This window comes from Phyllostomus hastatus, unplaced genomic scaffold (genome assembly GCF_019186645.2).
Source record: "Phyllostomus hastatus isolate PE091 unplaced genomic scaffold, TTU_PhHast_1.1 phas_scaffold_193, whole genome shotgun sequence".
NCBI classification, from domain to species: Eukaryota; Metazoa; Chordata; class Mammalia; order Chiroptera; family Phyllostomidae; genus Phyllostomus; species Phyllostomus hastatus.
Genome location: NW_025334015.1, coordinates 5373438 through 5390228, shown reverse-complemented (window position 1 = coordinate 5390228; position 16791 = coordinate 5373438). Strand labels below are relative to the sequence as shown.

The 16791-nt window shown below is 39.6% G+C and overlaps 1 protein-coding gene across 3 annotated transcripts in view; it reads left to right on the top strand.

The window, feature by feature from the left end:
• JHY (junctional cadherin complex regulator) overlaps window positions 1-16791 on the top strand; it is an 89299-nt gene that overhangs the window by 13795 nt on the left and 58713 nt on the right. For all 3 annotated transcript variants that reach the window (XM_045860358.1, XM_045860357.1, XM_045860356.1), the window contains exon 2: window positions 2677-3196. In XM_045860358.1, the coding sequence (XP_045716314.1) occupies window positions 2677-3196 (520 nt within the window). The remainder of the gene's footprint in view (window positions 1-2676; window positions 3197-16791) is intronic.

Sequence of the window (16791 nt, the reverse complement as noted above, 5' to 3'; positions counted from 1 at the left end):
CTGTAGATAATTCCTTTCAAAAGTTCATTATTTTCACTATCCAAAAGTGTTTGTGTTATGATGTCTTTGCTCTAATTAAATTGTTTTTGCTAATTAAATTCAAACTCTGAAGTTAATTTAGTTGAGCCAAACTCCTTCACAGTGTTTATGAAGCCCTTCAAGATATGACCTCTCCCTAGTTCTGAGCTCTATTCCTCAACCTTCCCTGCTCCCACCCTCCACTTCACCCACACAGAATTTGTTCTTGGAAAGCACCATGTTTTCTTTCCCCTCCATTCTTTTCCATGTTGTCTCCTCAGCCTATCATACACTTCCTGCCCTTCTTGGCCTTAGGCCTCAGCTTTTCCTGACCCTGCAAGACGGGATGGCTATCCCTGCTGAGTTCTGAGGGCCCTGGTGTCACTCCTGTTGCCATTTCTTGTTTCCTAATCTGCTTCCCCCCACGAGGCTGAGAGCCCACTGAGGTATTCCTCAGGCTCACAAACACTCAGTAAATACCTGTCTGATCAATGTGTGAGCAAATGGATAAGGAAAGTTCAATTCTGTTGAGTTAAACACATCAATGAGGAGAGTTAAGTTCACTCTTTCCTTTCAATATATCATGGATACGGTGAAACAGCACCTTTCTTCATTAGAAAATGTCTTATATCTTTGCTTACTTGAAGCTGTACCTGGGGCGGGCCTTGCCTTTCATTCCTGCCTAAACGACCACAGTGGAACCTTACCTGTAACAGTGCAAGATAAGCCCTAAAATCAGTCACTAATTTGGTCCAATGCAAGAAGCTTTTCTGCACGTTTATGTTCTAATTTACTACTATTGGTTTTTTAAAATAAATATTGAATACTACATTTGCGTTGACTAGAGTATTTTTAGAGGCTCAGGTCTTTATTTAAGAAACCCTTACTGATTCTCTCGTCTCTGGCAGAGGGCAGAGGACTCAGTGAGGGAGGGGAGGCTAACTCGCAGTGCCCGGTGCCCACAGCCGTCACCAGCTGAGGGGACAAGGTCCCCAGAGTGAAAAGTGAAATAAGCCCAAATACAGAATGTTAGTTCAGATATAATGTCTCATTTTGATCCTTATGCAGTCCTGAGAAATAGAATAAATGTAACTCATCCTCACTTACAGCGGAGAGACACTGGCTTGAGGGAACATGATCTGCCAGCTGGTACTCAGGCAGGTAGTGACAGACCCAGAACTTAAGTCCAGGTCTGTACAGTCCCAAGTCCTGCATGTCCTGCTGGACAGCTCCATGCCCCTAAGACACACTCAGTGACCCTTAGAACAAGCAACAGGCAGAGCCAAAATTGTGGTGAGTCCCGTGAAGGGACATCAGAGAGGAAAGCTTATCCAAGCTCCAGAGGTGTCGGTGTGGTGGTGTGTAGGGCACGGTGAGTCACACAATCTGGCATTCAGTTTCCTGATAGATGAGGGCCATCTTCATCCAGGCATTTTGCTGGAGGAATATATCTGTTCTTCCCCTGATATGTGGCAAAGGAAGACCCTCCTATTCCAGAAAGTTTTCCATCTTAATATGTGAACTGAAAAATTCACGACAATTTAGCAAGACATGGGAGTTTTGGCTTTTTGTTCTAGTTTTTGCTTTACATCAAATCAAAGAAATCTAGGTCCATGTTAAGAAGAGTAAATTAGCATCAGGTGCACCATTAGTTTGTTTACTCAGCATAAAATTATGTCCTCAGTAAATGGGAATATCAAATAATATAAAAAAGCTGGCTGATTTACATTTTCCTTTTTGATTAGAGGATTGCATCTGCTGAACTTAAGGGAGGAAAATCTCTCCCATTTAGCTTTTGAAGATCAAAGGGACCATTAAATATGCCATATTACCAGCATTTTTTTCTTTTGGGGTTAAGACTGAAAGGTGCATTACAAATTGAGACTGCCGTGGGGAAAAGAGAGGACTTTATTTGGGGTCAAGTTCACTTCCCTCAGCCAGGACAATCAGTTTAACCTTTTATTCCAATAGGGCTGCCCTACACCTTAAAGTAAACCCTGACCTGTCTGCTGAGTTTTCTGTGCAGAGACCTGAGCCGCCACCTGATTCTAAATCTTGGGGATTGTTCTGTAGTGCATTTGATAAAGTCGACAAACATAAAATGAACTGAAAAGTAAAACCATCGAAAAGGAGGAGAACCTGTGTAGGAATTCAGTTGGGATACATCTCGTTTCCTCCTGAAAGGGAGTAGACAGAGACAAGTGTCTGGGTAATGTTCGTGTTTTCCTTCTTAGATAAATAGCCAAATGTGTGCATGACCAGCTGGAGCGTGAAGTCAGCTTCATCTTCAGCTGCTGAAATACTTATGGTGTACATGAGTAATAGCATTTCTCAGACCACAGTCATTGGCTGGTTTAACATTAGAGGCACTTGTTTGTCCGTTGTTTTCTGGTGTTTAGAAATTAACTGTCCCCAGTTTCTAGTCCCTGTTTTAATAAACTTGAATAATTAAGACCTTTTTCAAGGTGCCTCTAAGACCTTTTTCATGGGTGGTGTGCAGGACTAATTTGAAAATGCCTGAGATATGTCTTTAACATGTCGACAGTAAAAGGAAAATTTTCGGAGATGGGTTGAGATTGATTTCAAATAAAATGAGCAACTAAATGTAATGAGTAAATTTATCTTAAGTACTTGGCATGTCTTTTCTGCTTTGGGCAGCCAACACCCAGAAGAAGACAAATACTCAGATCTCCGCTATGACCCAAACTGGAAGAGTAAGAGAGGAGAAGGGCAGTCATTGAGTGTGGAAACATCGCCAGAGTCTCCAGACAGCTCCACAGAAAATCTGACTTTGGGTCCACTCTACCCTTCCAGGGAGACTTCACTGGAACTCCCAGGGGGGAAGGGTGAACAGAAAAAGAGCCCACAGAGCGAAGCCTCCTTACTTGGTAGTGAATTTTTAAGCCCAAACTATGAGCATGGTGCCCATCGCAGCAAGCTGTTTTCAGAGTTGAGCGACAATGACCTGGCAGAGAAATCCAGCAGCCACTCTCTGTACTCGAAGAGTTCCAAGTCATGTAAAGAGGTTTTCTCGTCAGGACCACGTGGCCCTCACCGAAGGAAGTCCAAACAATATTTTGTGGAAAAAAATAAGCTGACTTTGGGATTACCTACCCCTAAAATGGACTCTTACCTTCAACTTCACAATAGAAAAAGGGAGGAAACTCTCACAGAACAGGTATGTAGCAGTTTCTTTAAAATCTCACCAGAGTGCTCTCCCTCCTGGGAGCAGGCTCCCATTTTTCCCATCTCCCCACCCCACATTAGTTTTACCCTTCTCTCTCCTAAGCTCCAAGGGCCCCTTCTTTTGACTCTGTAACTTGTTTCCTGAGCTCGTTTCTTCTGCCACTCAATTCTCTTACCTCTGTAAATCTCTAAATAAACTTTCTCTTATAGTTTGAGTCTTGGCTCTGAATTCTTTCCAGGCCAGAACTCAAGTTATAAAGAAAAATAAGTCATCTGAAACACTAAGCACTAAACTGGAATTTGCCTTTGTTCGAAATGGTTGGGTATCACTTCTTTGAGATAGTGGTGGCAGTGTTAACACCTGCCTAAGTAAATCTAATGCCCTAGGGAATTATTCCACAAATTCCTAAAAGCAAAATAAAAGTCATGAATGGTTTATAGTTCTGTAATTGCTGCAATTCAATTATTATCTCTAAAATGTTTTCATTCAAGGAACTACAGACTTTATTTAAACTACACACTCCAATGAAGAAATCTTGATTCCCTGTGTCAGTTGCCTTTGCAGCAACCTGATTAACTGCCCCCAACACATTGGAGATGACAAGACATTAGATAGTGGCAACTCATGTACAGAAGTGATTCTCAGTCAGATGCTGTGTACTTACTGGTTGGGAGTGGGAGGAGGGCAGATACAACATGGAGCATTTTTTTAAATCCAAAACATTCTATTACCTTTCCAACTCCTCTTGATAATCCCTATAGCATCCTTTACTATCCTATCCTGATTAAACCTTAGTCTGTCCATCTATAAAATTAGGATAATAATAAATGTCCTCCCTTTCTCATATGACCATTTCGAAGGTAAATTGTATCCCAGATGATGGATTCAAAACCTGTTGAATCCAGAAAACTTAGTTCTATTTCATGGGTGCAGGTAAAGGTCATATCAACCCACCATCTAATGAATGGTTCCCCTGTGGACACGAGAAGAGAGTGTGGTTGAATCAGTGTCCACCACCCTTATTGGAGGAGGAGCTTGAAATTCATCATTTGCTATGGTGGGGTCAATAATAGAAGGAGACCTTATGACATTAAGTGGGGATTCCTGTAGGCCTATTCCAAACCTAAATTGGCCTTGTTTAACCTGTATTTTCTGATGGAACAAGAGAGATGGGGTGAACATTTGTGATTATTTTCTTGATTTAGAAACTCCCTTGAGAAGGAGCACCTTTCCAGTTGCTAGATAACATGCTGCCAATTAATGACTCACTTAATAAAGCCAATTAGATATTTAAATTTTAAAAAAGAAATTTCTTTTGTAGTCTTTTAAAAAATATTTTATTTATTTATTTTTAGAGAGGGAAGGGAGGGAGATAGAGAGAGAGAAACATCAATGTGCAGTTGCTGGGGGTTATGGCCTGCAACCCAGGCATGTACCCTGACTGGGAATTGAACCTGCAACACTTTGGTTCACAGCCCACGCTCAATCCACTGAGCTATGCCAGCCAGGGCTTCTTTTGTAGTCTTAAAGAATTTGTCACATCCTTGCCTTTGTGACTAATAATAAAACAAAGGAGTGGGTGTCATATATTTAGCTGAATTATCAAAACAAATATTTAGCTGAATTGAAGCAGAGTTTAAAAGATTTTGACCCAGTTTTAGATGTTTAATCTACTTTTTTGTTTCATAAAACTGATATGAAATTTTGAATTTTGATTGCTCATTTAAAATTATAAATAAATTTGATAGCCTAGTATATGTGAAAAATATTTATAGCTAATTATTTCTCTCAGGCTAGGATATGTTTCAATTTATTTTAAAATGTGTTGTCAAAAGAAGCTGATATAAAAGGAGAGGTAAATAGGCTAAAATAAGTAGTTATATTTCTAATAATAAAAAGGAAAAATGTTAAATATAAACTCATTGCTGATATTTGATTGTTAATTTTTTAGTAGTTATAACTTAATTTACTAAACATTATTGGGTTGAGTTGATTGTCAGTGATTCCATAGCACAGTTTTCATTATGGCAAGGGACTTTAAAGCATGTAGGCCCTCCCAGTCTTCAAGCTCGTGAATTAGCCTTTAGCCATTTACCTTGTCCATTGCTTTCTCCAGGTTCAAATATCTAAGGGCTGGTTGCTAATTGTATTCAAAATTGTTCCATAACCATTTCTAACATATATTTTCCTCATTTTATATTCTTTTAGAAGGATAAAAATTAGTTTGACCTAACAATGATATAATGATAATGTATAACTTTTTAGTCCATATTATAGTCGGTAGCATGAAACATATTACTTTAAAATAATTATTTAGTTTAAGAAATGTGTAGTCTTTTTGTGCCAGTGCAGATTTATATATCTTCTTATGAGCAGGAACTATGCTTTGAACATATATTTTTTGAAGATTTTATTTATTTATTACTAGAGAGAGAGGGAGGGAAGGAGAAAGAGAGAGAAACATCGATGTGAGATCACATCCATTGGCGGCTTCTCACATGCTACCAACTGGGGTCCTGGCCTGCACCCCAGACATGTGCCCTGCCTGGGAACCGAACCAGCAACCTTTTGGTTCACAGGCTGGCGCTCAGTCCACTGAGCCCCACCAGCCAGGGCTAAACTTATTTTTAATCTTCATAGTAACCAGCCACCCACACTACAAGGACTCAGTAAATATATAGGAATTGAAAGCTACATCTCTTCCATTACATCCAAACTTGATCCTCTTTATTCTGACTTGAAGTTTATATGGGGAAAAAGGTATTCCTAAAGCAGTGGTTTGAACTCCTGGCTGGATATTAGAACCTCCTGAGAAACTAAACATTGGGGGGAAAAAAAGTGATTCTCAGCTTCCTGCAGGCCGCTTCACATCTGTGAGTGAGAACTTGAGCATCAGAATTTTTTTAAAGACCCTCAGGTGACTCTGATGTGAAGCAGGTTTGAGAAGCTTTGCTTGAGACAGAGCAGAGGCTCTCACCCTTGACTTCACGTTGGAATCACCTGGAAACGTTTAAAAATGGTAACTCACTGTTGTGAAGCCCGAAATTCTGAAATTCTCATTTAATTCATTTGGGGTGCCCCGTAAGCACGGGGAGTTTTCAGGGCCGGCCAAGGTTGATCGCTGGTCCAGAGCAGTGGTTCTTAATCATTAGCACGAGTGAGATCATCTGAGGGCTCATTAAGCCAGGTTACTGGACGGAGCCCAAGAACTTCTGGTTCAGGAGGTGTCAGGCTGGGCCCAAGGATCTGAATTTTCTGCATGGTTCCAGAGGATGCCCCTTCTGTTATCAGGTCCACACTTTGAGAACCACTGACCTTTTGCTCCAACTTAAAAGTGCTAATGAACTACCTCAGGATCTTGTTAAAATACAGATTTTGATCCAGTAGGTCTGGGGTGACACAAGAGCTTGTGTTTGTAACAAGCCAAGGCTGCTCCATGGACCACACTTTGAATAGCAAGCGGTGAGAGTATAAAGAACATAAAGCATTTATCAGAAAGCTAAAGCCAAAGTGGGGTAAGTCAGTACCCACAAAGCTTTGGTGATGTCACTGGCCTCTAGGAGTATTCCTTTGACTGAGAGGTAGGAGGTATGAAGTTGGGATGGCAGGTTAGATTAAGCAGCATCCTTCTGTAAGTTTTTCATATTTGAACATCTATTTTCTTCTAATTTTTTTGAAAGAGATGACAGATGTCTTACAACTAGGAACATCGAGAGGATAAATAACATCTATTGTTGAATGAATGAATAAATAAATCTCAATTACTATTAAACACAACCAAGAAGACTCAGCTTTTTAATTTTTATTTTTTGTAAGCACCTATGCCCCCTTTGAATCAGACTTAAGGGTCTTAAGTAGTGTGTTGTACTTAGGAAGATTTGAAAGTGAGTCAAAGAAGCTTATAACATCCCAATAAAACTCTTGATAGTTTTCTTAAAATAAGACTTGAAAAGCTGATTATGAAGTTCACATGAAAAATTGGCATGAATGATAAAGACAGCTCTGGAAATTAAAAGTCCTGAAAGAATATAGCCCTACTAGATAGTATAGTGTATGATAAAGCCTCAATAATTAAATTTTAAGGTAGTATTTAATGCATATGCGGATAGAAAAATGGAAGAGTAGAATAGAAAGTCTAGAAATAGAACCAAATTCCATATGAGAATGTAAGATCTAAAATGAAGATTTGATAAAGGCGGGGTCGCAAATCAGTGAGGGAGTCAGGAGCTGCTCAGTGAAATAACTGGATAAGCCACCTGGGGAAAATTAAAGTTGGATCCATACCTCATGCCATACAACAAGATAAATTCTAAATGAATTAAATATTTAATTTTTAAAAGTCACAAAAAAACTATTAAAAATACGAAAATTCTCTATAATCTTAAAGTTGTTTAAAATCTAGAATCTATAGATGATTGATAACTTTGACTCCATAAATATCAAAAACTGCTATAGGAAGAAAGCATATGAAAGTCAAAATATAAAGAATAAACTAGGGAAAATGTTTCTAATTTATATCACAGACAATATACTAATATCTTAAATACCTAAAGAGCTCCTAGAAATCCATAAGAAAAAGACCAGTGCTCCAGTATAAAATTACACAAAATATATGAAAAGATAATTCACAGAAAAGTTAATACATGTGGCTATTAGGTATATAAAAGATATTCAACCTCAGTTATTATAAGAGAAATGCAAATTAATACTACACTGGGATTCCATTTTTTATCTATAATTAAACCAACAATATTTCCCAAGTCTGATGAACCTATAGGCAAAAAGTACAATCAAGCTGGTGAACGAATAAATTAGTATACTAGTATGGGGGAAATTTTGTTAGTACCTATTTAAAATATACATACATACACTCCTTGAGAAAATCAAGTGTAATGGCCAGGAGTGTGGACTTTGGAGACAGGTGGGTTCGCACTAATTCCTGCTAGCTGTGTGTCCCTGAGCAGCCTGCTGTACCTCTCGGTGCTTCAGTTTTCTCATTTTAAAATGGAGATAATAATAGTTCCTTCCTCTTAGGATTATTAAGCACGTTGAATAAATGAGTTAATTTGTGTAGAATGTACAGATCAATGCTTGGCTTAGAGCAAGCACTATATAAAAGTTAGTGATTATTATTTTTGTTTGACCCGACACATGCCTCACCTAGGAGTTTATCCTAGTTACATGTGTGCAGTTTTGAAATAACTCCTGTGTAAGGTCATTTATTTCACCCTTCTTTACAATAACAAAAGACTGGAAACCACTTGAATGTCTGTCATCTGGGAGCACTGAAGTAAATCATGGTGTATTCAAACAATAGAGTACAACTGCCGCTGCTTAAAAACGAGGATGCCCTGGCCAAGAGGCTCGATTGGAGCGTTGCTCTGGACGCCAAGGGGTTGCCGGTTTGAATCTGGTCAGGGCACATACCTGGGCTGTGGGTTCAGTCCCTGGTCAGGGCATGCTCAGGGAGGTAACCAATCAGTGTTTCTCTCCCCCCTTCTCCCTCTCCATCTCACTCTCCCTGCCTCTCTAAAGAATCAGTGAACATCTCACTGTTGTGGGTGAGGATTTAAAAAGATGGAGATGATCTTTATAAACTGTTATGGACAGCTTATCAGGATTTATTATTAAGAGAGAAAGGTCTAGAGTAGTGTGAACAGTGTAAAATGGTGGGGAGGTTAACAAATATAGATCATATTTCCTTGGCATACATAAAACCTTTGGAAGGGTCCACAGATGGTTAATTGTACAGGGTGGAGAGGAGCCAGCGGGAGCACAGCTGTGCACGCCACACCTTTTCCGAGCTCTCGGTTCTGAAGCATGACTGTGTACTTGTACTACACAGCATTTTGTAGGAACCCTTGTACCTTCATGCCCCGAGTTGTTCAGAGTCACCAAAATTGTGTTATTTCTGCTTGTAAGTAATGGCTCAGAGTAGAACCATTGATTTTTAAATTCAATTGCTGCACAACCTTTTGGGCATTTTTCATAGACCTGTCAATAGCACATTAAAATGCACTGGAAAAGTCACTTTGGAATTCACGGTCAGATCTTAGTCACATGATGCGTAGAGCCAGGAATTGAATAAAAACAACATACACTAGAGGGCACCTAAGCACCACATTTAAACACAAACTTGGCTGGTGAACATTCAGTGCTTGGATTCATGAGCTACTCAGTAGCCAGAAGGATTTGTCTGAAACTCATTAGAGTTTGAGTCAGTTTATGTTCTACCAGTAAAGGAAATTATGTCTTGAAAAATGAGCTACCTTTCTTTTCTATCTTGACTTTAATGTGACTTTTAAGACTGGTGATGCTGAAATTTAGTATGGGCTCAGAGAAGAGCGTTAAGTGCTTTATACATGTTATTCTTCTCTTTCCTTGTAATTTCTTGGAAAGAAAGTACAGATACTTTACAAATGTGGATATAGAAAGACTATTTAACTATGTAGAGTCTTCAAGGTGATATAAAGCCACTTATAGAATCCACTTCTCATTCTCAGGTTCAACATACCTTTGTGGCTGTTGCTGAGCCAGCAGGTCAGTCAGCAACAAACATTTATTGAGCAACAACTATGTGCTAGGTGCTGTCCCTGGTGCAGATGTTCAGAGCCCCATCTGGAAGGAAGGGGCTAGTCATGTGACACAGGCAAAAAATGTAACATGTAGCAAAATAATTTCAGGTGCTTCAAAGGAGGCTGAATAAACTATTTAGAAAAGGAATGAGGGGTGTCACTGGGAAAGTGCTCTCAAAGCAACACCATCGAGGCCATGCGTGAGTGGATCAGAGGAGAGCGGACTGTGCGGGCAGGCCCTGGGGGACAGCTTTGGTTTGAGCCAGCCTCGGTGGCAGCCTCTCTCAGAGCAGTGACCTAATGTAACAGGAGAAAAATGAAACTCAAGCAAACCCTGGTGTGGGAGTCCGTCATGGATTATTAAATCCTGGCTCTTAAGCATACTAGCAGGTAGTGCTTCCTGGATACTTGAACCACTGACTCTTTAAGCCTTATGTGCTTCATCTATTGTACGTATTCAGTTTCTGCCTGGAGGCTAGTAAAGGTTCCTACAAAACTCCTGGTGCCTGGCAGACACTCAGAAAAGGAAAGCTGTTATTACCACTGGGCTAGGAAAGGAGTTCATTCTGGGCATATGCCTTTCTGAACAGACGTTAGTTCAGGCTACAGTGCCTGAGAGTGTGTGGCTTCAGGTGGAGAAAGAACGAAGCGTAGTCAAAAAGATAGCCCCCTTATGGTCTAGCAGCCCATTCTGTGGTGTGGCTCCCAAAAGGCTGTTAGCAAAGGGCATACACCTAGTCACCCCTCACACTTGCCATGCTGTTTCTCAGAGTGGTACTGAAGGCCTCCGTGACCTTCCTGTGGATTCAGCCTCATCCTTTGTCACGCCACCTCCCTCCCTGCATCCCCAGGTCTCTTCATGCTGATGGACCCACCGCTCTTCCCTGACTTGCTTGCTTAAGAAAAGCCTACCTTCCTTTGGAGGTTCAGCTTAAAGGCCCCTGCCTCTGTGAAGACTCTCTAAACACCCTTCCTCCCATTGCCTCCCTTGTCCCAGAACAGCCAGCACAGTGACTAGTTAGTTTTGTTAGTGTGTCTGTATGTCTTCCCACGACTCTGAGCTCCATGAGTGCATGCGCTGACACCTCTGGCTCCCAGAGCCTGGCCTTCAGTAAGTACTGTTTTCAACAAAGGGATGCAATTTTAAATGTGGGGGGGGGAGTCCAGAATTCTATTATTTAAAAAATGAAATTATTTTTCCAGTAACTGTAGTTAGTTACTAACTAACTGTAGTTAGTAACTAAATTATTTTTCCAGTAACTGTAGTTAGTTACTAAACTAACTGTAGTTAGTTTTCCAGTAGAAAAACTAACTGGAGCTTGTGCTATTGACTTAAATATTGGAATTTGTATTCCTGTATTCAAAAGACTTGATTTGAGCCCTATTGTTATTGAAGCAATTTATCACTTTTAGAAAATCACAAAATCTTGCTGGGCCTTATTTTTCCCTAGGAGAGTGAGGTCACCAGTGTTTGCCCTGTAACTCAGACCCAAGACTACTGGGGTGACCAAACAAGGTACTTACTGTAGGTGAAAACTTGGTATAATCATATAGCCCTATGTAAAGGTCATATTTATTATTCAACATTTGATTTAAATTTAATTTCTTACCAGATAAGATCATTACCAAGTGAGATATTGCTCTCCTTTGCCATAGTTTTGAGTTTAGGGAAACTCTTAGTTGTCTATGAAATTAAGCTTTACCTTTATTTAGGTTATTATTTTCTAATTATATTCAGTTAGAAACATGGAACTCTTTTTTTATAGAATTCTTCTAGTTTGCTGGTGTTTTTGAGTTCCACCTCTCCTATTATACATGTAAAAATTGTTCTACAGAGTGGCTACTCTGTGTATGTTTATTGATTTTTAGATTTTTTTATTTTGCCCTGTGCAACTACAACAAGAGCACTTACTTAGGACAGTGTAATTTAAATTGAACTTTATGGAATTTTCAATACAAGGCATTTGTAAGGCATCTTTCTTGTGTGCACTGTTTATCTCTTAGTTGCCTAACTAATGATTTGTATCATCTATAAAGTGATGCTTCATTAATTCAACATTACTGATGACAGGTCTGTGAAAAGAAAACTTCGCACATAACTGAAGCATTCCCTTTTGAAAAGTGGAATGCCAACATACATAATCATTTCTATGGATAGTTTTCAAACATGTGCCTGGTGTGCCTGATAATTCTGCCTATTTCACTGGTGCCATATTGCACTGCTGTGCAATAAAGCCAGGAGCAAGGCAATGGGCATCACTTGGCCTCCTTATTAAATGCCCTCGTGTACTGATTCAGCCTCACTCAGTCTGGCATCACCCTTGCTGCTATTAGTGACTCTGCTCTTCAGCAGCTTCTGGCCAGTGGGAAGCAGGCATATAAACAGTACCAAGAGATAACCGCTGCACCGGAGACATGTGGAGTCCCAACTGAACCCACGGGAAGAAGTGCCTCCGCCTATCAGGGGAAGTCAGAGAGGCCTTCACAGAGGAGGCCTCACTGACCTGATTCTTTAAAAGAAGCAGAGGAAACAGGTGTAGGTGGGCAGCAAAGGAATCACAGGAAAAGGGAGCACAGCAATGGTGTAGAGGAGGAGTGGACACTATGTAAGTATTATGGAAGCCTGCTGGTATAGCAGGAACCCCTGTCACATTAGTTAGGAACTAGCAGGCCTTTAATCAGACAAAGTGTTTAAAGCAGAATGGGAAGTGATACCTATGTGTCTCACAACATAAAATACATGTGAATTTGCCGTTTTTTCCTGGGGAGCCAAGGCCTTTCCTGTTGGTGCACAATCTGCTGATTGGAGTCTCGCACTGTCTTTCTTTCATCAGTTTGAGAGCATCTGATCTCTGCTACTGATTTCTTGAAAATAGAAACTTAAAAAGCCTTTAGAAACAATCTAATAACAAAATCTTTACCGATTTTTATGGATGTTTCCACTAATCTTTTACATTTTTTTCCTCAACATGTTACTTTGCCATTTGCTGTTATTGGGTTATTCTATATTATTTAACTTAGTTTTTAGTGAAAATAACTATCCATACTCAGATTTCCCCATAGGGTCTAATATTTAAATAAATTCCATAACTTCAATACTTTCAATAAGAATAAACAGGCTTGGAAACAAATGTAAAAGACTCTTGGTAAACATACAAACTAACTAGTGGAAACAGAAGTATGAGGCATACTTATGAGTAGCTGACCTGCCGTGAGCATTCAGCTGTGGGCATTATCTGAGACATCTGAAAGGAGGATGGGGAAGTATTGTTTAACCCAGTACATTACTTAAGGAGAAGGCGGTATAGTGCTGTGCTGTGTGTAGCTAGATTGTGAGGAAGGGAGCATGGGTATTTAAGCTGGAGAAATTGGCAGGTGCCTTTCACATAGGCCCTTGTATAGCTTTTTAAAGCAGAGATTCTCAGAATGTGGTCCCCGAACCAGCAGCAGCACCCAGGAACTCATTAAAATTCAGATTCTTGGGTCCCACTCAGAACTCCTGAATCATACACTCTAAAGTGAGGCTTTTAAAACTCTGTTTTAAAAATTAAAAGGGTTTCCCTCAAGACAAGAACAGGATAAGGATGTCCACTTTTACCACTCTTACTCAACAGAGTACTGGAAATCCTAGCCACAGTGATCAGACAACAAGAAGAAATAAAAGGCATTCAAAATGGAAAGCAAGAAGTAAAACAGTCACTATTTGCAGATGACATGATACCATATAAAGAGAACCCTAAAGATTCCACCAAAAACTACTAGAACTGAAATCAGTGCCTTTTTATACATCAATAATAAACTAAACTATCAGAAAGAGAAACTAAAAAAAAAAATCCCATTTACAACTGCATAAAAATACTTAGGAATAAATTTAACCAAGGAAATAAAAGACCTGTACTCAGAATATAATAAGCCATTGAAAAAGATACAAGTAAGTGGGAGCATGTGCTGTACTCATGGATAGGAAGAAGTAACATCATTAAAATGTCCATGCTATCCAAAGTAATCTATAGATTCAATGCAATTTCTATCAATATGAATGGCATCTTTCACAAAACTAGAACAAAACTCCAAAAACATACATGGGACCAAAAAAACCTTAATAGCCACAGCGATCTTGAAAAAGAAGATCAGTCTTGGTGGTATCATGCTACCTGATATCACACTATATGTATAAGGCCATAGTAATCAAAACAGCATGCTACTGGCGTAAAAACAGATATAGATCACTGGAACAAAGTAGAGAGCCCAGAAATAAACTCATACCTGTATGGTCAATTGATATTTGACAAAGGAGGCAAGAACATACAGGTAAAGACAGTATTCAATAAATGGTGTTGGGAAAATTGAACAGATACATGCAAAAAACTAAAACTAGGCCACCTTATTACACTATATATAAGAATAAACTCGAATTAAAGACTTAAATGTAAGACTTGAAAAGAAAAGTTCTAGAAGAAAACATAGACAGTAAAATCTCTGACACATTTTAGCAGTATTGTTTCTAATATATCTCTTTAGGCAAGGGAAAAAATATAAAAATATACACATGGGACTATATCAAACTAAAAAGTTTATGCACTGAAAAGGAAAATATTAACAAGATGAAAGGACAACCTACTGATTGGGAGAAGATATTCTCCAGTAATATATTCAGTGAGGGGTAAAATCCAAAATTTACAAGAAACTCATACAATTCAACATCAAAAAACAATTCAATTAAAAAATGGGCAATGGACCTGAATAGATACTTCTTCAAAGAGCACATACAGATGGCCAATGGACATATGACAAGACCCTCAAAGACACTAATCATCAGAGAAATACAAATTAAAACCACAATGAGATATCATGTCACACCTGTCAGAATGGCCATCATCAGTAAATCAACAAGTGTTGACACAGACGTGAAGAAAAGGAAACCCTTGTGCACTGTTGGTGGGAATGCAGATTGGTCCAGCGACTGTGGAAAACAGTATGGAGTCATCTCAAAACATTAAAATGGAACTGTGTTATGACCCAGGAGTTCCACTTCTGAGTTTATATTCAAAGAAACCCAAACAACTAATTTGAAAAGGTATATATGCATCACTATGTTCATTGCATCATTATTTATAATAGCCAAGGTATGGAAGCAGCGCAAGTGCCCATCAATAGATGAGTGGATAAAGAAGCTCTGGTACATAGGTACAATGAATGGAATATGACTCAGACATAGAAAAGAATGAAATTGTATCACTCACAGCAGCATGGATTGACCTAGAGGGGAAATAAGTCAGAGAAAGACAAGTGCCATATGATTTCCCTTATATGTGGGATCTAAAAAACAAAATAAATGAACAAACAAAATTGAAACAGACTCATAGACACAAAGAACAGATTGATGGTTCCCACTTGGGAGGGGCCTGGAGGATGAGTGAAAAGGGAGAAGGTCCCGGGTCTGTAAAGCACAGCATGGGGAATAGAGTCAATAATATTGTACTGACTACATACAGTGCTAGGTGGGTGCTGCAAGTATCAGGACGACCACTTGGTAAAATATATGGTTGTCTAACCACCATGCTGTACATCTGAAACTAACACAAAATAATACTGAATATATAAACCTCTGAGCTTTAACAAGCCCTCCAGTGATTCTGATATGTTCTCAGGTTTCAGAGCCGCTGTGCTGGATCTGGGCCTTTTCTCAGTGATGTAGAGACACACTGAAGGGTCCGAGTGATGGGCTGTCTGAACACTGTGACCGTCAGAGGTCCCACTCAGACGGTCTTCACTGGGTTACACAGGGTTCAGGTCGCCAGCGAATCAGCCTTGATACAAGTTGCATGGGACATTCCTAAAAATCTCTCACATTTTTAAAATGGGTAATTTCTTCATCATTTATATGTATTTGTTAGGAGCTTATGATTTGTCAGTCATTGTCCTAGGATACATCATGAAAATAAATCACTGAACAAAAGAGACAAAAACCCAGGCTAACTTTCTATTAGGAGGTGGACAATAGACAAAGTATTTGTATGTGTATTAGTATGTGATACAAGTGCTAAGGCAAGAAGTGAAGCAGAGCAGAGGGCTAAGGAGTGCTGGGGGAAGTACTGATTTTAAACAGCTCACAAAGACGGTGAGGGAGTCCTCCTTGCAAATACGGGAAAAAAGAGTACGGTGTGAAAGGACACAGCACATACGAAGGGCTGAAGGGCCAGTGGGCCTGGAGCCTAGTAAGGGAAAGTGGAAGATGAGGTCCTAGTTCTACCTTACTTGTTGGCAGTTGGCTGCCTGGCTTTAATACCAACCACAAATCTAGCCAGACGAGGTAGATTGTAAGTGGAGACTCCCAAAAACCCAGAATTTATTTATACAAAATTGTGTACTTATTCTTACATATTTAAATTTCAGTCACCTTCAAAGGACTCTCCATTTGATGCAATACACCTTGAGATATTTCCCCGATGCTCAAAACAGGTTTTGAACTGGTCAATTTTGATGCCTTTTAGTGCTTCTGCCATTTTTTGTTTCACCTCTTCCACACTGGCAAAACATTTCCCTGTGAGAACTTTTTCATCCAGGGAGACAAACAAAAGTTACTCAGGGTGAGATTGGGTGAATCGGGAGGGTAGGGCGTGAGAGTCATGCAGTTTTTTGGTCAAAACCCATTGAACACTCAGCATGGTGTGGGCAGGTATGCTCTTAAATCACCTATTGTGGAATGGGCAAATGCACTGAAAGAGTCTTCAAAAAAAAAATTCACTGAAGCCAGATGCAGCCTCTCAACAACCCCAGCTACATACAGATTGGTTCCAAGATACTCACCTAGCAAGGGATGCCTGTACGACAAGAGGACCACCCTCCAGAAGATAATTCCGCTTTTGGGGGAGTCCTTCCTCATATATGTATTCTGATGTAAATGGAGAGTTCAATGAGCAATGAATGCACACTGGTTGTTTTTTCACTCAGTGATATTTATCAATCATGTGTGGGCCAGGCATGCGTAAGCTGCATGCAGCTTGTTTG